The sequence below is a fragment of the Lagopus muta genome, chromosome 5 (genome assembly GCF_023343835.1).
Source record: "Lagopus muta isolate bLagMut1 chromosome 5, bLagMut1 primary, whole genome shotgun sequence".
Taxonomy (NCBI): Eukaryota; Metazoa; Chordata; class Aves; order Galliformes; family Phasianidae; genus Lagopus; species Lagopus muta.
Window position 1 is genome coordinate 45662890 of NC_064437.1, and position 27805 is coordinate 45690694.

The following is a 27805-nucleotide window of genomic DNA, read 5'->3' on the forward strand; positions in this document are numbered from 1 at the left end:
TGCATTCTTCCATGTATTGCAAGCCTCCAGGAAGCAAAATAACACTTCCATTGTTACATCTCATATCAGAAATTTGTTCTAAATCAATGCAGATTCATGAATTTCTCTGCAACTTCCTCATTTCTTTGTATGTCTGCCCTGAGGAAAAAAAGAATAAACGGAAATATTTGATATAACTGCATAAGGAAAACAGTTTCTACATTGAAGATCCGGATCTGAAATCCTGCTAGGATGAGCTATAGCAACTTAAATAACTTTGAAATTGAGTTGGCTAGTCCTTTTTTCTCTTTGCTTTTCCAGGATGTAAAATGGGCTTAGATACCAGGACCATGAATAATCCATTTAGCAGTGTCAGAAGCCAGACAAAATTATTCCAGATTTATGCCTACTCCTTGCTGGAGTACATTTTTGAGGCCAGATCAAAAAATGAAAAATGAAAAAGGGCAGAGATTACAAGATCTCCTTAAGAAGGCACTTTCAATTCTCTTACTATATCAGGGAACTTCTCCATCATGCGTCCCCCTGTTAAGACCTCATCTGGAGTACTGCGTCCAGTTCTGGGCTCCCCAGTACAAAAAAGACAGGGATCTCTTGGAAAGAGTCCAGTGGAGGGCCACGAAGATGGTGAAGGGCCTGGAGCATCTCCCCTATGAGGAAAGGCTGAGTGAACTGGGTCTGTTCAGCCTTGAGAAAAGAAGACTGAGAGGGGACCTGATCCAGGTCTATAAATATCTAAGGTGTGGGGGGCAGAATGGCGAGGCCAGACTGTTTTCAGTGGTGAGTGGAGACAGGACAAGGGGAAACGGCCGGAAACTGCAGCATAGGAAGTTCTGCACAAATGTGCAAAGGAACTTCTTTACAGTGAGGGTGACGGAGCACTGGAACAGGCTGCCCAGGGAGGTGGTGGAGTCTCCTTCTCTGGAGATGTTCAAGACCTGCCAGGATGCCTACCTGTGCGACCTACTGTAGGGAACCTGCTTTGGCAGGGGGGTTGGACTCGATGATCTCTGGAGGTCCCTTCCAACCCCTACAATTCTGTGATCATAGTTTAAATAGTGATGACTGAAGTTAACGGCATCCAGTTGTACATCCTATGCCTTTCATAGAGTTCATCCATCCCCACAAGGCCTTCAAATTCAGTTCTGTATCTTGAACTGAGTTCAGGGATAATTTGTCTCAGTGGGCTCAAAGTGGCAAGGGCTCAGTAACTATTTCACAACTGTTGAGTTTCCCCTTCGTGAAACCAACCATTTGAGCTAAATTAACAAGGAAAACTTCTGAGAAGAGGCAAAGGGCCCTGGCAGGAAAAGAGAAACAAAAGGTACTCAATGCTCTGTTTTCCTTCACAGTTGTCAGCCACAGTATTTGAATTGCAATCCAGATTCTTGTTTTTATTTACAGTATTGAGCAGATCCAGTTGTTGATATTCCATGCAATTTCACTAGGATCTTTTTTAAGACAGCTCAAGTGAATATTGTTTTACTATGTCCTGATCCCTAGCTACCATCATCCATGTAGGTAAGTGGTAGCAGAACTGCATGCATCTTGGCATAGCAGCAAAGCATTAAATTTAGCCAATTAACTCCAACAACTTTGGGGCATATAATATTTACTGGTCCTATCCAAATTTCACAAATCCTTCAGCAATTTTACCAGATTACATTTGTAGCTGCCAGTAGAGATACGACTTCCTGCAAAGTCAGCAGAAGAAGCGAGCAATTTTAAAAGTTGTTTTTGTTTTAATGAAGAAATAAGTGAACAGAGTTACAGGTAACTCCTCAATCTAATCCTTCTCTTCCTGCATGATTGAAAAAAGTGAGTTTTAACATGTTAAACTTTATTGTACCTAAAAAAAAAAAAAACAAACATGTTTTTCTCTTAAAGGCTTTTTCAAAAGCATTGTAGAAAAGTTCCCAATTTCTTCACCGCTACTCTTCTCACTTAGATTTTAAAACTGGATTAACACATCACTTACTATTAGATTAAGCTTCTTAAAACAGCATTAAACTAAGTCATCTTTCTTCCATGTAGTAGAATAGGCCAGTGCAATAAAAGGTTGAAATACAAGTCTAAAGAAACAGTTCAATTGTCTTCTGGCTTCCAGGCTATGCCAAAGAAACAATGCACATAGTTTTGCAGTTAATAGGACCAATTCTTTTTTCCTTTAAGCTAGACACAAACAAAGACTGCTGAGTGACAGTCTAGCCACCTTACCTCTCAGTCAAAATGGATGCTGTATATTGGCTCCCAGTTTTCTCATGATCACCCTGTAGGCTACATTCCAAGCATAGCAAGGCACAGTTTCAAAGTCCTCAGGCAATAAGTCATGTAAATTAGAACACTCCAGCCATCTGGTCCCTAATAGCAGCAAGCTGACCTACCTGTCTACACTGGAGATTAAGACAAATTCAGTTGGCCTGAGGCAAAGGAAATCCTGCTGTCCAAGTAAAATACATAACTATGAAGCAAAAACCATATGGCAAACTGAAAATGTAGGTACCAAAACATTTTTTTAGTCATGCTGCTAATGTCTACTAATTCAGTACTGATAACAAGGCTGAGGTTTGGATGCTTTATGTGCTTTCAAGATACATAACTTGACATAAAGAAAACAAAAGTATATATTGAGCTGAATTATGCGAGACAGAATTATTCTTATTTCTGAATTAAAAACCCCTCTAAGACAAACTATAACTCCACTTCAACCTAATAAGATAGCTGGTTCTGACCTTTGGGCATATCCAAAACTCAGCTGGAAGAATAAGACATTAATTGTCCTCCAGAAACAACATTCTCAGCAGAATTAGCTACTTTTACCTTAGAAGGAAGTCTAGCAAAAGATCCCTCATACCAAACAGCACAGACTTGAAAAGCACATCCAGTTCTTTTCCACACACTCAGACCTGTGAATCATCAGCAAGCCTCAGAGCACCTCTTATAAATCCTGCTACTGAAGTACAAATAGACTAATTAGTACTGCCCCAACAGATAACTTATCATAGAGCTAAATTGTCTCCTTACTCACATGCCAAACTTTACAGCAAGCAACCACCATGCACAATTACGCTGTTGGTACATTTGCAAGTTCTTTGACAACCTGCTACTACCAAAGCATTACCCAACATGCAAACATTACCCTCCACATAACTAAGCCGCACACATCCTGTCCTCCATGCCTTCTATGTGTTCAGTCAAATAAACATGCCAAGAAATCTATTATTATTATTATTATTATTATCATCATCATCAACAGACTCAAGACTTCACCACAGAATGTTCATAGATCAGTTCAAGGGAAAGAAGAGCACTTTCCACGTAGAGCAGAATGATCTCTAAGAATATGTACTTCTAATATAAAAGACATAGAACTGGACAGAAAGACAGTCCCTAAACCAGCCCAAGCTTCACATAGGTACTTTCTGCCCAGACTGCTTTTTCTTCACTAGAATGACAACTGTAGGTGGTCTTCATAAAAAAAAAATATATATATATATTGTATTGTTTTTTTGATAAACCCAGGGATAAATAAAATACTTGATATTATATGACTATTTTCCATATTGATTTTGACCATTTGTACCAGCTCTGCAAATATTACAGCAGGCAGAATATCAGCAACTTCCATGGGAATACCAACAAATAATTTACAAATAGTAACAAAGCATATAATAACAAATAACTTTTATCAGTTATTTCTGCCTGGAAATGTCTATTAAAAAAAAAAAATCAGATAAAGAAGTGTCTGATCTGACATTATTTCTGGATTAGATGAAAAGGACAAGAAAGCAAGCAACAGCAAACAACTCTAAGGTCACAGTCAAGCACTAAAAACAGCAGAAAAAAAAAATTGTAAAGCTCCTGACAGCACATAACTGCTACCAGTTAAAGCAGTAGGTGGTAAGGTGGTAACTGTTCAAGTCTTTTTAGAAGCTAGCTTTTCCCCAACACATTGTCTTTTTGGAGGAAGTTGGTCTGAATTTACCTGTAACTGAACTGAAGAAAATAATTATTTGGAGCAACCACCACACTGAAAGCAAAATAAACAATATAAGATGTTGGGCCAGCTTGAAAGCCAACTAGAAAGAAAAAACCAGATCCTTCAAGCTTACAAAACCTCTCATATTTACTTCCTCTAATGCTATACTTTTATATGGTTAATTATCAGCTTCATCAACATTTTCTAGCAAAAGTCACACACAGGGAAGAGTTTCATGCCTTCTCCTCTTGCAGAGAACTATTCAAGAGTCTTTCACAACAATGGCTAAGCTGCAGCTCTTCAAACAAGTTATTGAACTGCTTCAGGGCTGCAATACTCAAGAACAGCCAGAGAATCTACATACCCACATTAAAAATTGCAGGGCCACAAGTTCGCTTGCAAGTGAGAGATGAAACATTTAATATTCTATAGTTCGGTGTTGCAAGAAACACAAAGCTGGGGGCAGAGAAAGAAGGGAAATCACATCAACAGAGAAATACATTTCTTCCTGCTGCACGGGGGGTGGGCTGGGCTGACAGCCTAAGTGCCAGTGCAGGCAGCTAAGGGAGGTCAGGAACGCAGGTTTTCTCCAGTATTAACTTAACAGAAGTAAATGAAGTGCTATGCTTACTGAAATTACCTTTTCAGAGAAAGATTCAAGTTCAGTTGAAACCAGACAAAAATTGACCGAAGTTCCCAATCTTACCCCTTGATTTTTCGAGAGAGGAGGGAAAAAAGGCTTTTTTATTTTTAATTAAATATGGCCAAGAATTAAGTAGTACTTCAGCTGCTACAGGAAACTCGATGGTTTAGCAGCTATTGGCCCTTCACAACCCCTTTTTTTTTTTTATTTTTGTCATTTTAGTCACAGCACACTAAATAAAATCTGACCTTTTTACTGCTGTTCTGGTGAAGTTTGAGAAACTGCATTTGTTTAACCTCTCCGTTATTCGGCACAAGTATTACACTGTAAAAGCTATAAAGACAGCTAGGATAATGAAAGTGAAGTTTAGTGTAGACCAATAAATAGAGGCAAGCTTACTAACTTGCCCTCTCATCTAGAGCTTTGAAAGTTACACAGAAAGTAAAGAATATATTTTTATACTTGACCTACTAGAAAAAAAGAAATCAGCTTTGCAGACTCAGCTGAAGGATATTTAAATCCATCCACACATATTGAATGCCTCAAGTGGGAAACTCGGAAGAAATTTACAAAAAAAGGGTTTAAAATTTAAAAGCAAGTTGACACCCCATGAAGAACAGCAGCAGCAAGCCATTTCCAGTATCCTCTAATTGGATATTTAATTGGATATTAGTAGCATTTTTATACTGATAACATTTAAGATAAATATTTAGTACTCATGTACTAGTTAATATTAACAACGTTAAGTACATTCAAATGACTCCCCAGAGATATGTCACAAGTGACAAGGTATCCATGGGGTTATATATGGATATATACATATATACACACACACACACACATATATATATATATATATATATATATATATATATATATATATATATATATATATACATACACACACATATGGTTCTCTGGAACAGAAGGACCTGCTTGAAGCAATACAAGGATGCAGCCTAAGAAAGAAGAGAGGCTCTGGAGAAATGGTTGACTTTCCAAATTTACCTCCTCTTAGCTCAAGAACAGTCCACCCAAAAGATGGCAGGAAGCCTTATGGAAAAAAAACACACCACTACTGACCAAACTCTGACTCAAAAAGGAAGAATACAAGAAGCAGAAGAATAGAGAGGTGACTCAGGGGAGAAATAGAAATATTACCTGAATACAAAGCAGTGTGGTCGATCTTAAAGCCCATGTAGAGTTAAATTTTGTGAGGAACACAATGGGCAACAATTACAACACAAACGCTTCTGTATGTACGTCAGCAGCAAAAAAAATGCAGGCCCACTACTGAATGGCTGGTGACAAAACCAAAAAAGTTAAGTATTCAATGTCTTCTTCACCTCAGCCTTTACTAAAAGACTTCTCTCTCAGTAGTCCAGGGTGCCTGAGACTTTGGAGCAAGGGAAATATATCTTGAGTGTTAAGTAATCAGATCACATTTACTGTGACGTGAGCGTAACCACTGACAGAAAAGAAAATGCCATTTTATTAATATGGGGTTCTTCAGAGGGATACTAAGCCAACAACAAGGCATTCAAGTTTTCTACAGTAATAGTTCATTTCTGTCTTCTGGGGTTTTTTTGTTTGTTTGTTTTTTTGAGAAAACCACCAGTATCCCACCCTATCTATGATGTAATGGCTCTGGGAAACTGCTCTAACATCTTCTCTCAGTGAGGAAAGCTCTCAAGAACATCATCAAACAGTCAATATAAGCTGGCAATTCCAGTGATCTTAAGGTTTTGGGATTTACAGTGGTTGTTCTCCCCTCCTGCTCCTTCATTTTCCCCTTTCACCAGCCAGTATTGCTATTCATGGATCATTACTCAGAATCAAAGTAATTATTCTTAGGCATCAGCATATTGTTTAATTTAGAATACTGTTCTCTTTCCAAGTGAGTTGTTCAACGTTTCCACAGAAAGCCTGGTCTCAGTACCTAGCACAAGTCATACCTCAGCAGACCTGAATAATTAGGCAAAGCAAACAAAACCAAGTTGTACTCCATGGACTGATTCTCCATTCAACCTTCAAATATCCTTCAAAATGCACTATGTTCTCAACTTACTACAGGGACAAACTGGATCTATTTCCAAATATTACACATGAAGAATTTTCCCAATTAAGATTTGAGCTTACTAGTGAAACATTTGTAACTGAATGGAAAATCCAGACCTTACTCGATCATTTCCATTCTGTATGCACTTAGTCATCTTATAAGCAGTGTCTTCTGAAATGCAGACATTTGCAACATCCTTCATCATCAGCCCTTTGTGTTGCATCTCCATTTGTCTACAGAAACTTGTACTTTAGACTTCAGTTCTCTCTTAAAGAATGTCATAAAAAATAAGCAAGAAATTATACAATGAAACATTAACTGCTGTATATACACGCACTAAATTAACTGCATACAGTCAGAGTATATTTTACTATTGAAATTCACTAGTGTCAATGCTATCTAGTATGAATTCCTGCTGTTATGTTTAAACATTAATGCCAGCAGTGTTAACATTTTACAAGAATTAAAAACCACGGCTGCAGATGCAGGCTCTGTAACAAGCAGCAATTCACAGTTTTTGACTGAGAAAATGAAGGAACAGAATTTGCCACTAAAGGAAAAATCCAGCCTCCTGTAGCAGAGTTCAGAGTTTTACAGTCTCATTTGCCAGTATGACTTGCTTTATACAGGCAGAAATAGCAGTGTAAGAAAACTGACATTAGTAACAGTAGCAGTTGTCTTTGTATCTTTTCACCTCAAATACAATGTCAGAAAGACTCCAAAAAAAAAAAAAAAAAAAAAAAAAAAAAAAAAAAAACACAGTCAGACAAGGTCTTTAGAACACTTTCAAGCTGTACAACACTGAAATGGGGACTTAAAGTTAATCTTAACTCTAGCTGAGGCCACTGCTAAAGTTAAGCAGTACTCAAGGCAGTGTCAAATCAGTCCATTCAGTCCTTTGGAAAAGTAATTGGCAGAAGTGTCATTTGTTTTAAGAGTTCTAGAAGATGTGGAACCAAAGAAACACAACCCAGCATTTGCAGCAACCACCACTTAACTTTCTCAGGCACTTACCATAACTAGCATTAACATCCATGTTTGTTTAACACCTCTTTAAAACCACTACTTGTTTTTTCTTCCTAAACCCTCTTGAATATTTGCTTCATCAGTCCAGATTACAGCTACACTGGGAAGGTGAAAGACATGCAAATTACCCTCCTGAGGTTATGAAGCTACGCGTTTCTGTTTTGTGTAAAACACAGTTCACTATGTTTATTTGGTTCATTCCTTTTATAAAACTGTACAGGAATTCTTGCCTACAGGCTGATAGAACTATGAGGAGAAGAAACATCCTCCAGTTTCAGAGCACGAAGAAGAAATGTAACACTGAAGTTGCAAGAAGTCAGGAAAGGGAAGAAACACCTCAGCCTCCACTCTTGGATTTAACCACTGCTCCCTCACTGCTGAAATACACTCACACAGTAAAAGGCAAGCACTGAGTTTTCCGGAGCGTATTCCAGCAGTGGTATACACCATATTGTTGGCACATGGAACTCCTTAGTCCAGCCAACCACTTTAAGGTTATCTATTCACTGCTGAATAATACTGTTTTTATGCCCAAGGGCAAGCTGCATGTAATTACTAATGAAGGCATTCACTATCTCAATGCACATTTAAAGAAACAGAACAAAAGATTCCTTTTAGAGAACAGGCTGGTATAAATTAAGTCTCCAAATACATAACAGAACAAAGAGATTTTTCTATTCAAGTTAGAAACTGATTTACCACTTAAATAGAGATGACTCCTAACAGATAAAAGAAAAAAAATTGATGTGTTTTTGTTATTACAAAGTTGCTCTAATTCAACACTACTTCTCTCAGCCCACCCCCATGCACACACCCTCACTGCTTTCACAGAATCACAGAATTGTAGGGGTTGGAAGGGACCTCCAGAGATCATCGAGTCCAACCCCCCTGCCAAAGCAGGTTCCCTACAGCAGGTTGCACAGGTAGGCATCCAGGCAGGTCTTGAACATCTCCAGAGAAGGAGACTCCACCACCTCCCTGGGCAGCCTGTTCCAGTGCTCTGTCACCTTCACTGTAAAGAAGTTCTTGCGCATGTTTGTGCGGAACTTCCTATGCTGCAGTTTCTGACCATTTCCCCTTGTCCTGTCTCCACTCACCCCTGAAAAGAGTCCGTCCTCGCCATTCTGCCCCCCACACCTTAGATATTTATAGACCTGGATCAGGTCCCCTCTCAGTCTCCTTTTCTCAAGGCTGAACAGACCCAGTTCACTCAGCCTTTCCTCATAGGAGAGATGCTCCAGGCCCTTCACCATCTTCGTGGCCCTCCGCTGGACTCTTTCCAAGAGATCCCTGTCTTTTTTGTACTGGGGAGCCCAGAACTGGACGCAGTACTCCAGATGAGGCCTCACCAGGGCAGAGTAGAGGGGGAGGATCACCTCCCTCGACCTGCTGGCCACGCTCTTTTTAATGCGCCCCAGGATGCCATTGGCCCTCTTGGCCACAAGGGCACACTGCTGGAACACTTTCATCCAATAAGAACACATGGTCACTGTTCCCATGGTCTGGAAAAAAAAAAAGTCCTAAAGAAGATACATCGAAGTAGGATGATGTTCTTTCAAAGGTAAGCAAATACATATTGCATGCATGTTATAAAGAAATAACACCCAACAGTAATCATAGATTTCCACTATATATACACACATGTAACGTAGAAATACACAATGAAAAGGTCTATTTTCTCACGAGATCTTCAGGGCTCTTCTAGCACTCCTACTAACTTGCTATTTGGCAGTACATTTAGACACAGTACAGTTCAGATGAGCTGCTCTAACAACTCACTTTTTCAGTATGGCAGGAAGCAACGAAGGAAAAAAGACAACACCAAAAAAGCCTCTGAAAGTGACTACAGACCTGAGGAAAAAAAAAAGAAAAAAAAAAAAGAAAAAAGCACCTTATTGTTTTCTCCTTTCTGCCCTCCTCAATGAGGCTCTGAAAAACAGCAAGCTGATTTCTGTCCCAAATAATCATTTCACTAAGCTCGCTCCTCTCTCACACACCCTGAGATACAGGCAAGCCAGCTCTGCCAGGAGAAAGTCTAGGACAAGAAAACTGCTTTCCCAATCAATTCTCCACACCATTTCTCCATATTAACTATGTTCAGCAATGTACTTGAATTTTACCACTGCAATTATGACAGGGGTTTCAAGGTACGTTGCATCTTCCACAAACTCGAGTGATTTCCAGTCCAATGGGCATCAGCCATTACCAGGTAACTCACAGACTGTCCACAGAAAACGCTGTTCTTTCTGCACTGCCCCGTAAGCCTCTGTCATTTCCTGCACTTGAGAAAAGCCCATGGATACGTACCCAGAACAGACTGACTGCTTCAGGAGATAACTTCATTGTTCACGAGGATGAGATAGGACAGCTGTCAAGGAGAGACTGAAAACAAAAATGTGGGAGAGGTGCATATTTGTATTTTAAGCTTCATGTGTTTGCCTCAGTACCAGTGCTCATGGTGAGGTAATGGTTGGGCTTGCAGGACTGAAGGGAAACATCTGATGCACCACAACTGCAAGACAAAATACTCATAGCTGACCTGGCACAGTAACTGTCATTGATGCAGAAAGATATCAGTATAGTTTCCTAAGCCTCCAAATCTCAGTAACTGAATAAAGGCTCGTCACAGCATCCAGAATGTATTTCTAAGCAATGCAATACTTACTATTCAATAGACAGTAAAACAATTTTTCTCCATAAAAGTTCATGGAACAGAAATTGGATATATGCAAACATTATACAATACATAACTTAAAATGGAAAAAAAACAGCATATGTAACACAGAGGATGGAAAAAATATACAAGCTGCAACATCAATTAAAGGAAATGAAAACCTCCTTTCCAAGCCATCTCAGACACTTTATTTGTGAACACATTTAATTACGACCGGTTCACAGACTGAACTCACTCAAAGTGAAAAATAGCAACAGTGGTCAATGGTCCAACATTTGGCCTCAAGTAAAGAGTCAAATCTTTCAGAATATTGACCTGGTAAGACAACTCAGCCCCTAAAAAGCCAACACCTTCTTGAGCCACTGACACCACTTCTGAGCTTAAGCTGTGTGTACTTAAGCCTCCTCACACACTCACCTTTGCTATCCTATCATGCACAGAATTTATTCCCTATCTGACAAGCTCAGCTGCTTCATGTATGGGACTGCTGATGTTTGGCAGAGCAGCAAAGGTTCTGCTGTGAAGCAGCTCAGTCTGAAGCACTAGAGACAAGTGACAAGTGTAGTCCATATCAGACTACATACATACATATCAGTCCATGTCATATTAACAGCAGAAAATCAGAATCTATACAAGGCAGTAAGTGAACAGAGTTTAAAATGGCAGACTAGAACATGCTTTCTCTGTTTTGTGGTATTATAACGTTATTCTGAAGATAGAACTGTTAAGTCACTACTAGAAAGTAGTTATTTTTCCCCTCCACAAAATTGGGAAGTTATTTATACAGGGTATGAAAGGTTTAAGTTTACTGCATTGCTATTAGTCATCTTCGACAGAAGTCCCTTCTAAAAAAAAAAAAAAAAAAAGATAGATTTGATTAATGCTTTATGAAAGAGATTAGAAAACCACTAAAGTACCATAAGGCTAATTTCCTTCAAGTCAAGCTTGATCACTCAAGATTTCATTTTACTGCCCACTAAACTTGAAGTATATTTGGCAAGCTCCAAATTACTCCCAGCCTATTGAGCTTGACTAATTTTTCTCCTCCAAACAATCCTGTCATTTTTGTGGTACATCTTCAGCTACAAGAAATACCAAGCCAAACCCAAATCCTTCCCTAAGAGGCACACATCCATTCCAAATACCAGCCAATAAAAACATTAAGATCTTCAGTTAAAGAAATAAAAAACTGATTTAGCATATTACAGAAGATCCATCAAATTCCACTCCAACCTCAATATAGTACACTGCCTTACCTGTACCTCAAGAACATCAACAAAATGAACTTCAAAAAAAAAGTTACTGCATGGGGCTCCTTCTTTGAAGGAGACATCTTTCTTAACCCATTTTTCACATCTCCTCAGCATTGCACAGGTGAAGATCTCAGCTACCACCAGTTGCTTACTGATGCAATAGTCACAGTGATTCAATTTTGCTCTAAACTACAGAGCCTATACTGCCTGTTGTAAGGCTGGTGAGCTGGAGAATGGTGCTGCTGTGTGTGACACGTTTTCACGGATAAAATAGCCTCTGCTGGTCAGTGTTCACCATCCTGTACTCTGTGATATTTACACTACACAGTTTGGAAACAGAACTTTGCTTTTGTGTTTTTCTTAATGTAGTCAATTCTGTATTCTACCAAACCAGGACATCTTTCTCTTAAGCATCACCTCAGATTACACATCTATTGGCTCACTGTGAATTAACGCATAAACTGTACTCAACAGCCTGTCTTCTTATTCAGCTGGCAGGCAAGGAAAGAAAATCAGAGGCTTCCAAAATGGAAAATCGGAGGCTTCCAAAATGGCCTCAAATGAAAGATGGTCTGGCATTAGCAAGCTGTAGAAAAAAAAAACTAATTATATTTCTGGATTTCTGAAATAAGTCCTACTTTTTGAGACTGAGCTTCCTTGTGGTGGGGCATAAGAAGAATGAACAAAATCATACAATTCAGTGAGGCAGGCTAAGCTCAGAAGCAAAGTTACATCTGAAGTCTTCCTTTCAAGGAAAAGCATTTCACACACTGTGGCTGAACACCCATACAAGCAGAGCACCTACTACAGCTGTTCACTCTGCAGGCGGACCTCTTTTCATCAGAACTCAGGAGCTTCAGCTGAAGCCAGAGAGGCACAAGTGTTGTGGAGCGCATCCCATAGAACTCACAGAGTCATAGGATCAGAAGCAATAATTGCACTGCAGAACCTCAAAGTGGGGAGCTATTACTGCATTGGAAGTACTGCAAGCTGAAATCTAATGAACGAATCACTTGCACTACTCATCTTGACAGCTCCTTATCCCCGCAAGCCCCACGATTTCCACATGTTAATGAATGTATCAGTTAACTGTGATGCAGTATTTTAACCATGTATTACAGTCCAACTCAAAACTTTTTTGTTAAGAGAAAATGCTTTCTATGATCAACTTAAGATTTTTTACAGGATTCATAGCCAGCATGAAGTGTGTCACGTTTCAAAATGAATCCAGAAGAGTCTACAAGTGAACCTAACAGAAGCACAAGTATTACTGTTAAAGGAACAGAAGAACAGTATTCCATTGCTCTTCACATCAAACAAGACACTTCCACTTTGCAAGAGTTTGCTATTCTTCTGATGCAGCAAGTCACAAAAGCATTAACAGAAAACATTTCAGACATATTAGTCATGCACTTTTCAGACTAATGTGTCTACACTGCAAATACTTGTACCTTGAGAAGTTATGCTATGTTTAGCTGTCCCCAAGAATCCTAGAGATTCTGCTTGATTTTGACCCACCATCACTTCCCGCAGGCAGAGAGTGGCTTTCATTCAAGGCTGTGCAGAACAGAGCAAGCAGCAGCCCCCAGCTTTGTGCTCTGGCCACAGCTCCGGGCTGCTCCACTCAGCGCTCAGCACGGACAGCTGGCCCCTGTCCATGTACCTCACTGTCACATCCCTGCCTTTTCTTTTCCCCCACCCCTTTCTCTCTCCTCTCCAGGAGAGAATTGTACTGATTAAGTACTTCGCCTGTTACAGCAGACACATTTAGAATCATTACAATTAGAAAAGACCTCTAAGATCATCTGGCCCATCCATCAGCCATTCCACCGTGCCCACTAGCCTCGTTCCTCAGCACCACATCTCCGCGCTTCTTGAACACCCCAGGAGCTGTGACTCCACCTCCTCCCTGCACAGCCTGCACCAATGCACTCGCACTCTTTCAGAGAAGTTTTTCTTCATATCCAACCTGCGCTCCCCTGGCACAACTTGAGGCTCCCCCCCATCGCTGTTATCCGACAGAAGCGGCCGACCTCCACCTTCCACAACCTCCTTTCAGAGAGTTGTAGGGAGTGATAAGGCTTCCCCTGAGCCTCCCCTTCCGCAGACTGAACAACCCCAGTTCCCTCAGCGACTTCTCAATAGACTTGTTCTTCAAAACAAGAGTTTCGAAGACAGCGAAAAAAAGTAACCCAAAAACCAAAAAAACCTCACGCCAGATATACAAAACATCTGTGAGGCATTTCAGCAAGCACGAAGCGGCCGGTATAAATAGCAGTAGTCGCGGGGCTTCAGCGCGGTGCCGCAGCTGAGGAGCAGAGCCGCCCCAGCCCCGCAGGCCCCGCGCCATAGGCGTTCCGGACGCGCTCCCAGCGCCGCCCGGCCGGCTCCCGGCGAGGGCGGCCCCGTGCCGTGAGAGGCGCTGCCCCGCGAGAATAGGCGGGGACGGGCCGGCCGCCCCTACTCACCCGCACCAGGTTGCTGACAGCGGCCTGCACGGCCGATACGGGGGCGGTGAGGTCCGGGATAGCCTTGCCGTCCACCTCCCCCTCCTCGTGCATAATGACCAGGTGGGAGATTTGCTGGGCCACGGGCTCCAAGATGCTCTCGATGGTGCGCGTGTGGAAGACGGGCATGGCGGCGGCGGGGCGGGGGGCCGGAGCCCGAAGTCCGCACAAACTCCTGCGAAACTCTGTCCCTGCGGGCTGGCGCCCCACGGAGAAAGCCGCGGCCTCCGCCGAGAGAGAAAAACGAGAAAGCAAGAAGGAAACGCCGCCGCCCCGAACTCCTCACCCCTCAGCGGGCTGCGGCGGCGCGGAGTGGCGGTTCCCGGCGCGGGCGGGACTCGAACCCGCTGCCCTCGCCTTCCCCCGGCGGCCCCCACCCCGCACTGGCACCCCTCGGCAGCCAGGCGGCGGCTTTTCAGGCGCCACAACCAACCCCCTCGCTCCCCGCCCCCGCCACCGCCCTCGCCCAATGGCCGCGCCGCCGCCGCCGCTCCCAGTGGCGCGAGCCCGCGTCCGTCAGCATTCCAGCGCCTCCCGCCCCCCCGCCCCCGCCGCCAAGCTGGGTTGCGCGGTCGCTGGTTTCCCAGCGCTGAGATGACGTCAGACATTCTGCTGTCCATATAAGGAGACGATTAAAGCCGCGGCGCTGGGATAGCGGCGGGGGGTGGCGGGATTCCTGTGCCCGCTCCTCCCTCCCCTTCCCCCTCCCGCGCCGGCACGAGCTGGGGCGGTCGTGCCGAGGGGAGGCAGGTCGCGCGGCACCGCGCGGCTCTTTCGCGAAGTCTCCGAGTGCGGAGCGCTGCCCCGCGCCGTGCCCGCGGGCACAGGGTGCGGCACGCCCCGGGCGCGGTCCCAGCCGCTTCCGCAGCGCTGAGAAGTGCCTGGCGGGGGGTGCTCCGCCCCGCGCGGCGGGGAGCGGCTGTGGTGAGCGGTGTGGTTGCGAGAGAAGAAGGGCGGAGCAGAAGCAAAAAGCAACAGAAATCCCTTCTGTGGTGACTGCAGAGTGCGGCCGTTGTCCTTTCTCTTGTAAATGCCCCGAGCACGCGGCCGTGCCAATGGCCGTGCCGGGCGATGGGGGTGCGCGGCACCACGCGCTGCTGTGCGCGGGCACCGCCATCGTAAATCGCTCTGAGCGCGGGCGCTGCGGGGCGGCACTACGAGGGAAGAATTAAACCTGGTTTTGTGCGAGGTTAGAGATCCCGGCAGCGCCTCTCGCACTGACTTGATCTTCTGTTCTTGCACATGTATATCTATTGAATCTATCACGGTAAAAGTCGGATGGCAAATTTCTGTGTGGCACTATCCGGATTTCTTCGGGAAGAGGAATTCTTGTAGTGCAGGCTTGATAACAGATAATCAAATTACACGTTGGCATTCAAGACATGCTTAAAATATCAATCTCTCAGCGGTACGGAGCGTGTTAACAGCCTTGAACTCTGCACCCTCGGAGCGGCTTGTGGTGCTGACTGTAACCCGGCGCCTACGGTTACCCCGCCTGCATCGCCAGTGGTGCCTCTTTAACAAACAATAGATCCGGAAAAACGAATGCACAGACAAATCCTTCTGGCCTGCACATCATCTGCAGCAGCTAGACATTACAGAGAGGAGTTGGGGCACGTTTATGGCCTAATAACGTGCTTAATCCCACTTCATGTAAGTGTGCAAACTTAATAAGCCTCTTACTTCATTGTGCAACTTGCACACAGGCTAAGTTCTCTGGTAAAACATAGCCTGCTTTAGGTCTCAGGCCCTTTGTGCTGAGTCGTGTCTTGAAACAGGCATGCAGAAACAGGTTTTAAAGCAAAAAAAAAAAAAAAAGCATTCTACAATAATCTTGAAAGGCTGTCTTGGAGGGTCTGATAGGTCTGATTACTGCAGGTGTAACAAAATACAAAGAGCAGATGGACATTTCTGGCGAACTTCTGAAAGTTTGCTTACCTACAGGTCCAGAATACAATTGCATACTTGAGGGTGGTATAGAGAGTTTGTTTCAGCATTTAGGTCACATTGGTGTAATTTCTGCCCAGGAAAAAGGAGCTTCTGTTGTCTGTAACGTATGACTGCACTGCAGGTTCATCACTGACTTTCCCTGCTTCCTCTTTACAGAAGATACTTAATTTTTGAAGCCACATCTACCAGAATTACATGTAATTGATAGCAATACACACAACGCTTTTTCTCAAGTACCTTCTTTACAGTGCTGTTTTTTTTCTCTTTGCAGCATCCTGTTGCACTGACATCATACGAACAGCTTTGCAGCAGGTACTTTTTTGTGGCAAGGGTGTTTTGTTTTGTGTTTTTTTTTTTAAACATTGATTAGCCCTTTGCACTGTATCTGTAATTATACACTATGTTGGTTTTGTGAGGTTTCTTCTTCAGTTTATATTGTTTCATTAATTCTCAAGATCCTAATAGATAGAAAATAAGAGTAGATTTGGTCACAGTACTTTCCATTTCTTGAGCCCAACATGGAAATGTGTGAATTCTTTTATTTTTCCTATTTCCAGTATGTTGTTACATGTGGAACACATGAGGAAAAAGGCATGCTGAACCTCCTTTCCACATACTCACCATTTTAGTGATGTTTAGAATCTGTGTCTATCATTAGCAGTCCAGGAGTAACTAGCATCCAAAATGTGGTAAGATGGTTAGACTGAAAGGATTAGCTTTGAAGACACTCTTCATATCCATTGCAATTTCATAAGAACTCAGGTGAGTCCAGTTAAACCCATTCCTGCAAAAAAATTCTGTCAGCAAACTTTTTGCTAACAAAAATTTTCATTGAATTGAAGGCCATAATACGTCTTCATCTTAGATGACGGATGAATAAATACTGACAAAACGGAATTTACTGAACACAGAAATGTCACGGGCATTGTCTTACCTGCAGGGTTTTTTTTTTTTGTGTGTGTGTGTGTTTTGTTTTTTTACAAAATTATGATAAGACTGTACAAGATGAAAGACTGCTTTATGCCTTGATTCAAAATGAAATGGAAGCATTGACTATCTACACTCTGATTTTCATTAAAGTTGAGTCATAGTAAAGTAAGAAAATATGAATTTGTGCTCATCCACTGAATATAAAGTTCACTAAATGTCCATGATAATAATCAATTCTATCTTCATCTGGTATGTTTTTATTTCCATTACTTTGGCTTAGCTTTTTGCTCTGACAATCTGTTTATTTTGCTTTCCACATAATATCAAGTTCTTTTTCCACACATAAGTATCTCTCAGTGAAGTGAAGGAATACTCTCCTTGCTTCCACTGAAACAAGAGAGATGTATGAATACAGAATAGTAGACAGGTAGAAAAACAGAAAACACTGCATGCTGACAAACAGTGTAGCTGCATTGCAGTCTTTGTCACAGTTCTGCATCCTGTGGTAGGTATACATGACACTACACATGGCAGGAGCAGCGGGGCAGAGCCATTTTCACAGCTTTATGACCTTGCAGTTGTCTGAAACCATAAGGTGTTTTATTATTATGAATACTTCGTTGAAATCAATATGCCTGGTTTAACTGCAAGCACTAGCCATATTATGCAGTAGTTGATTTCAGTTTTAGATACCAAAGCAGAGAATGATGAGGTTTTCTAAGCCTTTTACGGTGGTGAATTGCCTACCTCTGGAATGGCCTGATCTTGTTCTTTGACTGCTCTGGCTTCTAGCTTTCCTGAGTAACACCTGATTAGCTGCCTTGTAAAGTTTCAAGAAGTGCTGTATTCATGTACTGCATAAAACAGCACTGTCTTGATCCCGTGAAGGTTTAAGCATATGTTGAATGGATTAGAATCTCTTTTTGTCAACTTTTGGAGAATCTGAAGCTATTATTGATCAGTGGACATAGAATGCATTCTACAGTTTTCTTATCAAGCCATTAACTTTGGGTAATCTAAGAAGTATATCAAAATATTCTTTTTCTGAAAAAGAAAAAAGGATTTTATCTTTTATGGTTTAGTATCTTCTGGTAGCAATGATAATGGGAGGACAGTTGGACTAGATTATCTTGTACATCCTTTCCAACCTTGTGATTCTATGATTCCTTGTGGTAAAACCTGCCTTAAATACATTTTAAGATTGGTATAGGTTTGTCATAGTACTACTATATTGATATCTCTAGTCTACTGCTTGTTGGCACAATGAGCACATCTCACACCTAAGAAATGACAAAGGGAAGAAAGAGCAGGCAGGAAATATGGCAGCGTAACTTCAACATGATACTGTTAATATGCCTTGCCTTCATGAAGATGACCTGCCATGAGACTGGGTTAGGTTCTGTTTTGTCCTGGGTCTTGGCTGGCAGTTTGGTAGGAACTGCAACAAGACCAACGTTATACAATTTTTATTATTCATTTTTACATTCGTATCACCAGTCACTAAATGAGATAGGTGGGAGCAGTCTCTCTACAGCTGCAAAATTTAAATCAAAATTGCCAGCCATCTCCTGAAGACCGTATTCATTGGACTCCTCAGTTTCTGGTGTCTTTGTGCGGGTGTGTTGTTAAACGTAGTGAGGCTTAGATCTGCAGAGAATGCTATTACCAATTCACCATCTCCTTCAAGGATTTTCTTTCTACACAGCTGTGCAACATCTACTAGGAAGCATTTATCTTTTTAGCTTTGAGTTCAAGTGCCTACTGCTTTGAGCCCAGAAGACTGCACTAACTGCACTGCATTCTTAAGTGGTTTTTATCTTGGAGTAACACAATTGTAACAGTACAATTCAAGGAATGTTTTTAAAGACAGAAGACGTAGAAAAAGATAGATACGCATATTTGATCTATTTTTATCTATTTATGTATATATTAATGCTTATTCTAGAAATTGCTAACAAGGGATGATGCTCAAGAACAGATTTTCCTACTTCTCAAGAATTCCAGACAAGATTATCATACATTTCTATATATGTAAACTTGTATGACAGCTTATATGTAGTTAAATTTACACGATCTATTCACAGTAAATTGAAGTAAAATATCTTTCTACTCTTCTGGCAACATTACTACTAATTTTGACTTCCATTTTCAGAAGGCAGTCGATAATTTTTGGGAGTTTGACTCTCTGATTAGGTAGAGGAGTACTGTTAAAAGAAAAATGAGTTGAAGCAAAAAAAGTTATCCCTATGTCTTCCACCAAATATTGCACTTCAGTGGTGCTCTTTTGAATACAGTTTTTAGGCAATGAGAGATGTGTATTTTTGTTCTGAGTTTGACGGTCTGGCTTATAAATAATCTAAGTGCTTTATTCACAGTAAGTGGCCATCTTAAGTTATTTAGCCACTAGTAATTTTAGCAAATATTGATGGTCACATAAATGGTTGTGGAAATCAGCCAAACATTTTGAGCCTGTTTAAGTTAAGAATATTAAGTCTTGCGTGGGTGCTGTCACTTGACTTCAAATGGCACTTGCTGCACCATGATTCTTTTCTAAGAGCAGTCTTTCTGGGAGCGGTCAGACTCCTGTGATCAGTTTACAGAGACACTGCATCTTCTAAGTGATATGTGGTGACTGACTTCTCACATGCTCTTTGTGTATTTTCTTGAGATGTTTAGAGTTTGGCTTAATTAGCTCTCTCCAACCAGTGTAAGCTTCCCTGTTTTACTTAACATTGCATTGGAATTAACAAATACCTCAGCTGAAATGCATACAGTAAGTTGTGAAGTTTTATCTTCCTTGCAAGAAGATATCTGAACACTCATGTTTTTGCATTCAATTATGTTTACATCAATTTCAAGGACCTCTTTATCCACACCAGCCTACACAGCTGACCTACTAAATGCTTGGATTTTAGGACTGCACGTTCATCTGTCTGGTTCAGCTTAACCAGCTTTTCTTTGCCTCTGTAATATGTGCTTGTATGTACCAACTCCTTTTCCAGGAGTTCCTCATGTTGAGCGTGACTCACCAGGGTGTTAAATCATATGCTTTAGTGTAAGATTAGTCTAAACTTTGAAGTGTTTTGCTGGTTTAGGAGTCTCGTGAGTTATTTATGTGCCTATTGTAGAATGAACAAGTTCAATTTTGTGTACATTCCAATTCACCACAAAGCCAAAAGTCTTTGGGCTGACCAAAACTTCTGGAAAAGCCACCAACAAAACTGAAATAATGCTATAGTTAGTGGTAATAAACTCTTTGAGTATGCATGTATATAATCACTTTTGTGTGTGCAAATAATCCTGAAGTAATTTAACTCTTAAAATTTTTGTGTCTTAATTACTGTATTTTGAACACATTATAAATATGTGACTTTGTGTTACTAGAAATAGGAGCTCAAAGCCATCAACAAATAGTAAATGGCTGTTACACAACACTTAAAGAGGCTATCTTGCTAGAGAGCTCCAAATTTCTGTGTATATGTATGAACTCCATCCATATGTCTAGGAGAGACATAAATCCAAATAATACATCACATTGATGCGCATTTGGGGATCTTATATGTGTTGTGTCCATTAATTCATCTCAGCTAAAATTCTTGCAGTGTCCCCAGACAGAGGACCTTCAAATAATTACAATAAAAGAAGAAAATTAACCAATAATATGGAAAAATGCTTTCTCCTGTCCTAAGACACTGCACCTACAGTTTTCTTAATGTAGTTGGACTTTATATTCTCCTGAAGTTAAGTAAGACTCCCTGTAAGATTGCTCTGTGAATATATGCATTTTGCTCTTCATTTCACATAAAAAAGCAGCAGTGTCATAGAAAAACCAGTGTATATTCAACACTGCCATGCCACTCCTGGGCTTAGAGAGCATCAGGGTTGTAATGAGATTTGTATACTGCTGCAAAAGGCAGAACTCAGACTTATATTAGTCCATGCAATATTTCTGGGCTGAAAAAATAAATTGTCTTCCTGACATTTTATGTTTATAAGAATTTATCTAAAATTTTATTGAAATGTACCAAAAACATACTTATTCACCTTACTCTCCCTGTTAGATTCATGGCTATTATGAATTAAGTTATGCAAGCCATACACATACAGAAGATCCCTGTACTTTACCTTACTTTCCTCTTGAGGTCAAGTATTAGGGGAGTAGATTTTTTCCCTGCAGCAATTGGATAGATCAATAGAATGGGAAAGGCATGACAACAGAATGTAATGATGGAAATACCCACACAATAGAAAGGTGGTATAAACAGAGGGAAGAAGATTGCTCACCCATATCAGAAGAGTCTAGGTTTGATGGAGAAAGCTTCACCAAAGAGGAATCTCCAGACAGAGATCCTTCCCTCCTGGCAGTCAGCCCTTACATGAGTCTAAGAGAGGTGCAGCCTTGCTCCGTCCCTTCTGATCACACAGCTGAATTGCCTTCACCTGTGCTCCCAGGGCTGACCAGGTCCTTTTCCCAGGTGCTCAATCAGTGATTCAGGCCAGGATTCAACATGCCTCATTACACAGATGATAATGTGAGTGTTTAGAGACAGAAATGAGAAGTTGTTTAATCTTCTCTTGAAGGAGCTTGGTATGAAACATAAGTACTGGTAAAATACTTAAGCATTCCTATTTAAGATATTATGTTCAATATCATGTATTCTATCCACTAGTGGGTGTTTGAATTCTGCAGTCTGCTAGAAGATGAGAAGTAAAAATTAAGGGCTACCAAGTCTTCCTGCAGATTCCCTTCTGTGTAAAGAAAAATGTCCCTAATGCCAGGCAAAAATATTTCCCATTTGTACGTGTAAGTCTTCACTGTCACATATTGTGTTACAATTGCAAATTAAGTATGGTATTCAGTGGTAAAGTATGTTCAAACTGCTGCCAAATGAGTGTCAATAGACAGCAATGTCATGCTGTGAAAAGCATGCTGTGCTTGTGAAATATTTTCTCCACTGACACAAATTTTCTGTATTAATTACAGTGTCTCTTGCAAAGCAGATAGCCACGGGTAGACTCACATTTTTCACTCATACTGTATTTGATTTACATCAGTCGAAGGAAACAGTAATGCACAATAGTGACTCTGGAATTTAAACAGAAACCCACAAGGGATGTCCATACAGCAGGCCAACTTCCAAATACGGGATAAGAGAAACCACCCGCAGTACAGCAAGGGGAAAGTAGCTGAGAATGCAAGAGCCACTTTGGAGTTTGTTCAGGAAGGTAACTGCCGCAATGCTTTAAGCAGAATAAGAAAATGAAATTGAAATAGTGCGATAGCAGGAGGAATGTTAACTGTCTGGGGCCCGATTAACAGAAACACAGCTATTATTTTTTATTCCTCTTTTCAGTATGTAGTAGTTCACTTACCCCAGTTCAAACCCGTAGCAATCTGTTGGCTTGAAGATTTATCATGAAGACTTGTGTGAAGAATGTCTGTGAGATCAGTGGACCTTACTACCAGGTCTAGATGAGCAGACTCTCTAAACAGAACTAGAAACGCCAGTATTTAAGCATCACATTCTACAGAACACTATTCAAAGGCTTAACAAGAGCCCTTAGTAAACAGTCAACAGAAGAAGGAACCTGGGGAAAAAAAAAAAAAAGAAAGCGCTCAATGTGCAGACTCTATCTACTAGGTGATAGTTTCGCTTGTATTTGGCTGTTGAGGTTTTGCAGGCTTCTGTAAGTAGCAGCACATGTCAGCCATGCACATAGAGAAACAGCAGCCTACAGACCAAAGGAATACAGAACCAAACCAGAAAGGGCAAGTCCCACAGAGAAGAGGCCAGCAAAGTGATTTTCGTTTCTAGTGAGCTACTGTAGAAAGAAGACATCTTAAATGTTACTCTTACTGCTGCATTATAGACAAGGTCTATGACCTTTTGATGGGATGAGGATAAATCCAACTTTTAGAAACAATTGGAGAAAATGAAACCAATGTTTTATAAATTAAAATGCCATTAGAAGAGACCTGTTATGGCAGTGGGCTTTTATGAAGAAAAAAAAAATTGTAGGCCACTTTCCCTTTTGTCACGAAAGAACTATCAATTTTCTAGAAAAAGAGCTCGGGTGAGAACTGCTGTGGATGAGATATGGATGCTTATTCTCCTGGGTGACTGCACTGAGATGAAAGTGGAGTAAAGGATTTTTCTTTTCTAACTGCCCAAAAGGGAGCAACCTGTGTTCCTTTAGCAAAGGAGATTTAATGGCACTGGTTTCTTATGAATGGTCTCTTATCAAATTGACTGTGCTGCCTGAAACAATTGAGTACGAATATCTCACTCCTTAGAGTGGTATATGAGTGAATTATTACATATCATTAGGCAAAAGCTTCGACATTTCTCTCTGCTGATTATAAATATTCTTGTGTGCATTCTTGCCCCTCTTCTACCACTGTCACCAAAATGATACTGTGTGAAAGTGGTAATGGGAAGGACTCCTAATTTTAAGTCATAACTCAAATTAGGATTGTGTTGTTAAAGTTGAGTCATAGTGATTCAGCTAACATGCTGTCAGTGAAAGATTTAGTAGAAGTGGTACTAAATTACACCATTAGCTTTCAGAGCTGTCCTAAATAGGAAACACTGCAACTTTGATAAAGTCATTTCTGTCTAACTGCAGAAATTTTACACTTCATTCTGAAACACAGCATCTCTTTGACGACTGTTTGGAAGTTGTGTTTTACCTCCTAAAAATTTTAAATACTATTGCCTGATTTGGTTCCTCTTTTCACCTTCCACCCTTCACGTGATCATGGAGTCTAGAAGTCAGTTTGCAAAGTTGTAAACGTCTGTCCCTTGGGGTGCGTTCCTTAATTGGTCAGTCCTTCCTTGACAGTTATAAAATGGATATCTGCATTCGTAGCGTTCAGTAACAAAAGAAGGGTTTCTGAAAGTTAAGCACTTATAACTTCACTGGAGATACATTTTTTTACAGTTTCCCACAAACACTTTTCTAATTCCAAAATTTTATATGGAACAAAGTTCAAAATCTAGTTGAAAAAATTCGCAACAGAAAGTGCCATCGGGGTCTAGTAACACAGAGGCATTATTTCTGTCCAAAGAATATCCTCAGCTTTAGACAGCTGGACATAATGTACTTTGGGAATTGTTGTCTTATTCTTTCCTGCTTTAGTTCTTTTTCAGTCATCCACTGTTGGCTACTCTCAGAGCTGTGATAACATGCTAGATGACACCCATGTTCTCACTCTGTCTTTATACTGTTCTCATAAAATGATTCTTCTCTAACACCTCAAATCAAGAAAGAAGGATCAAAAACAATATCAGGATTACAAAAAACCTTACATGAAGATATGAAAATACCTTATGTGCTATTGCTGTTTGCTCTTTTCTGTGTGACCGGGCTTTTCTTTTGCTAGAACTGACTTGTCTCAGCAAGGATACGTATTCTATAAATAGAGCACTATTTCTATTTCAAAATTAGCAATGAGATGAGGGAGAACATAAAACATTCTGCATCATCATGTCCTGACCCTATGAACAACCCCAGACACAGTGATCCCAGAGGCACAGCTGTGGGTCACATCACGTGGTGGGGTTGCAGCTGGCTACAGGGCAGAGGCTGCCTGCTGAGCAAACCTCTGTCTGCCACACAACACTCCAGTTGTAAAAGAAACTGCATCCCATAATGACTTTTAGTATATTACATGTATATTATAGGTGCTCCTTTGTGTACTTCTGTGCACCTTATTTATATGCTTACGATACTCTGTGAGATATAAGCTCACGTGTCTTCCTTTGTGTAAGCTGGGAGCAATCTTGTGGCATTACTCTTCCAAAAAGAAGCCTGGAAACAACCTTCCATGGTTTCATGCAAACCTGCTTTATTTCCAGTTTCTAACCATCTCTAACATGGCCTAAAAATTCCATGTGCATTTAATTAAGTTTCCATTTCTCTTGGAGACTGGGAGGGAGGGCAGAGAGAAAATAATGCAATAGAAACCCAAGAAAATTAGATCTGGAGATGAGGTAAAGGAAACAGACGCCGAACAAGTGATTGAGATGGGCAGAATATTTATTCTGGGGAGATTGTAGGAGCATTCTACTAACTGTGCTGTTTAGAGTCTGAGCGCAAGGTAATATTTTAGCCACGAAATAAGCACGAACAAAAGAAACTTGCTTTCTGTATATTAAATCTGAGGTAAATAACAGACGAGAGGAAGAATGTGGGTTTAAACAGCATTTAAGGGTTCTCCAAGTCAGTGTTAATACAGTTTTTTCATCCACAGCACAAAAGTGTTTGGAGTTCAGCTTCCTTCAGTTCCCATAAGGAAACCCAGACTTTGTAGCTTTCAGGAAGAGTTAAAAATAATATCACTAAGTGTATTTCCACATGTCATTATCAGCAGCAAAGGCCCTATGCTACACTTGCTGATGCTAGTAAAGCTCTGTGCAGGCTGTGTTCTTCTGAGAGCTAGTTGTGGTACTTGATGGCTACAAAGTGCATCACCTCAGTCCAACCACTTTCCAGCCCTCTTGGTTGCACATCAAATGAGATACAAATGTTAGTTGCTGCATGTTATAGTAAGAGGTAAACCTGCCAATGCAGGAGCAGATGGTGGACTTTTCTTACATGAAATGTAAGAGACATGATTACACCCAACAAGCTGATCAACCCTTGAACACAGTAGACAGTATAGTCTTTGGATTTGTGGATAGGCTTCACTTAATAGAATTTATGTGCCATTCAACACCAGAGAACAACTGGAGATGAGAAGAAAGGAATGAGAGGAAGATGACAATGTTTATTTGGCAAGAATCATTTAAGAAAGATTTTGCTCTGTGACAAGTTCAAACGAAGGAAAGCATGCATACTAAGGAAAGAATTGGTCATTAGGATAAAAATAATGGGTTTTCTTGTTTGTTTTACTGAGAACAAAACAACTGAAAAATACATCCAAACTGATTTACATTTGAAGTGATTATTATGGATTATATTAGATTTGGGCTGCAATAAAACCTGTTATGTGCTCTTAAGTTACATCTTGCTTTCATTACATTTAAATATATGGACACTGCAGAAGGACTCCAGGGAATTAGACATGCAGTTGAAAGCACTGCAGACTGGAAAGCTGTGCAGCTTCCCTCCAGATTTTCGTGAAGCTCTCCCACTCTGCTCAGAATCCAAGGAGCCCACCTCTTTCTACTGCACTGTTCCCTCTTCTACACACTGGAGCCTTTAAAATTAAAGAGATGGCAGCTGGCACCTCAGAGATGTATTTTCTTGCAGTTGCCACAGTCAGAATATTGCCTTTATATTGGGAAGAGGTAATCTGGCACCACTGTTACTGCTGCTTCAAACATTTCTGTATGCATGGAATGCTCCAGGGCTTCATGAAAATTTCCAGTCTATTTCTCTTACTTTATTCCCAGCTAGAACCCTATATCCACACCACATCCAGATTTTGTTATTCCAGAATCAGACAAAGATGCTTTTAAAAAGAAATTGAAAATACTTGTTATTTATGTTATCATGGGATAAAGAAAAAACACAGACATGTTAAAGAATATAGTACTTGTATGCAGATTAGACCACTGATCTGCTAAATCTAATCAGATTGTGGCCACACCTAACACCTGAGGAAGGTTTTAAAAACCCTACTCAACAGAAAACTAGACATAACATTTTCTTTTCCAGAACTGGTAATAAGACAGTGAATTTCTCCAGCTGTCTTGCAGCTGGAAGCCAGAACAAGCTCCTTTCTGCTGTGAAATAATACACATTGGCTCAGAATTTAGATGCATTCACTCCATTACATACGAAAGTCTGACTAGCATTGTCTTTTTCTACAGGCTGCATGATTCACATACTGGCAAAATGTCATTCAGAAGTAGCCGGACTTGCAAAACTGCTGAGCTTGCAAAATTCCCACTGTAGTCTGTAAGAAACACAGATTCTAAAACATTGGCTTCAAACACGTAATGATTCGATGTTGTCAGCAATAAGAACTCACATTTTTGCTCCCAGAAACTACTATTGTTAAGTAACTGAATGTACTGTTTAGCAGGAATAATAATATTGATCCATCTAAGGAGAGATTCACTTTTGCATTTATGGACATTCTGTTTTCTCTGGAAGTAACAGGGATACAATACGTGTTGTATTTTTCAAAAGATGGCTTAGATATTAACTAATGTCTAGCATTCTCCTCTGAGTTTGGCATGGAATAAGTCCTTATTTTAAGAAAGAAAGAAGTGAGACTATCTTAAAAATAAATATTTCTTCATTCTTTAATAGTGCCTGGAAATTGCTAAGTAACAATTTTAGGCTTAGCCTGTAGACAACTCTTTCAGAGCTATTTGAAACTACTATTTCTGTCTGCTATTACTTTGCATGATTTGACACTAACGTAGTCATTATGCAACTGAACATTGATTGCCTCAGTGTTAATGTACTCGGATGTTAAGAGGTGGTCACACAGTGAGCTTCCCAGTTTAAGGCTACTCTGGCTTTTATTAGGCAACATTACTGGTCTGGGATATAGCGCTGAATTAGAACCTGAGTACACTGCTGATTCTCTTCTGTTGATTTTAGATCACCTGATCTGATTCTCCAACTTCTCTAATTCCATGATATACACAGCCAAGAACCCATTCTCTTTAGCTCTTAGCTTTAGACGTTAGATTCCAGGTAGAGGTACTGTGATTTTACGCCTTGATTTCTTTTCCTCCACACTCCTATTCTTGAAGTGTATACTTATAACTTAAATCAGGACAATTTATTTGCCCCTGGTAAATTACACTATTGTGAGACTTCTGCAT

General features: G+C 40.7%; 2 protein-coding genes and 2 long non-coding RNA genes across 22 annotated transcripts in view; 2 read left to right on the forward strand and 2 right to left on the reverse strand.

Moving 5' to 3' along the window:
• The window catches only part of VCL (vinculin), a 59219-nt gene extending 44676 nt beyond the window's left edge, over nucleotides 1-14543 (reverse strand). For all 3 annotated transcript variants that reach the window (XM_048945539.1, XM_048945540.1, XM_048945538.1), the window contains exon 1: nucleotides 14100-14543. In XM_048945539.1, coding sequence (XP_048801496.1) covers nucleotides 14100-14267 — 168 coding nt within the window. In that variant the 5' untranslated portion in view covers nucleotides 14268-14543. The remainder of the gene's footprint in view (nucleotides 1-14099) is intronic.
• The window catches only part of LOC125693507 (calcium/calmodulin-dependent protein kinase type II subunit gamma), a 761290-nt gene that overhangs the window by 513076 nt on the left and 220409 nt on the right, over nucleotides 1-27805 (forward strand). The window lies entirely within an intron of this gene.
• Nucleotides 15158-27805, forward strand: part of LOC125693525 (uncharacterized) — a 120040-nt gene continuing 107392 nt past the window's right edge. Inside the window, exons 1-2 of the long non-coding RNA XR_007377135.1 lie at nucleotides 15158-15791; nucleotides 16360-16400. This is a non-coding gene — a long non-coding RNA (uncharacterized LOC125693525). The remainder of the gene's footprint in view (nucleotides 15792-16359; nucleotides 16401-27805) is intronic.
• Nucleotides 15303-21387, reverse strand: LOC125693524 (uncharacterized). Its single transcript, XR_007377134.1, has 2 exons — nucleotides 21303-21387; nucleotides 15303-16872 (listed from the first exon to the last, which is right to left on the reverse strand). It is a non-coding gene; the product is annotated as an uncharacterized LOC125693524 (long non-coding RNA).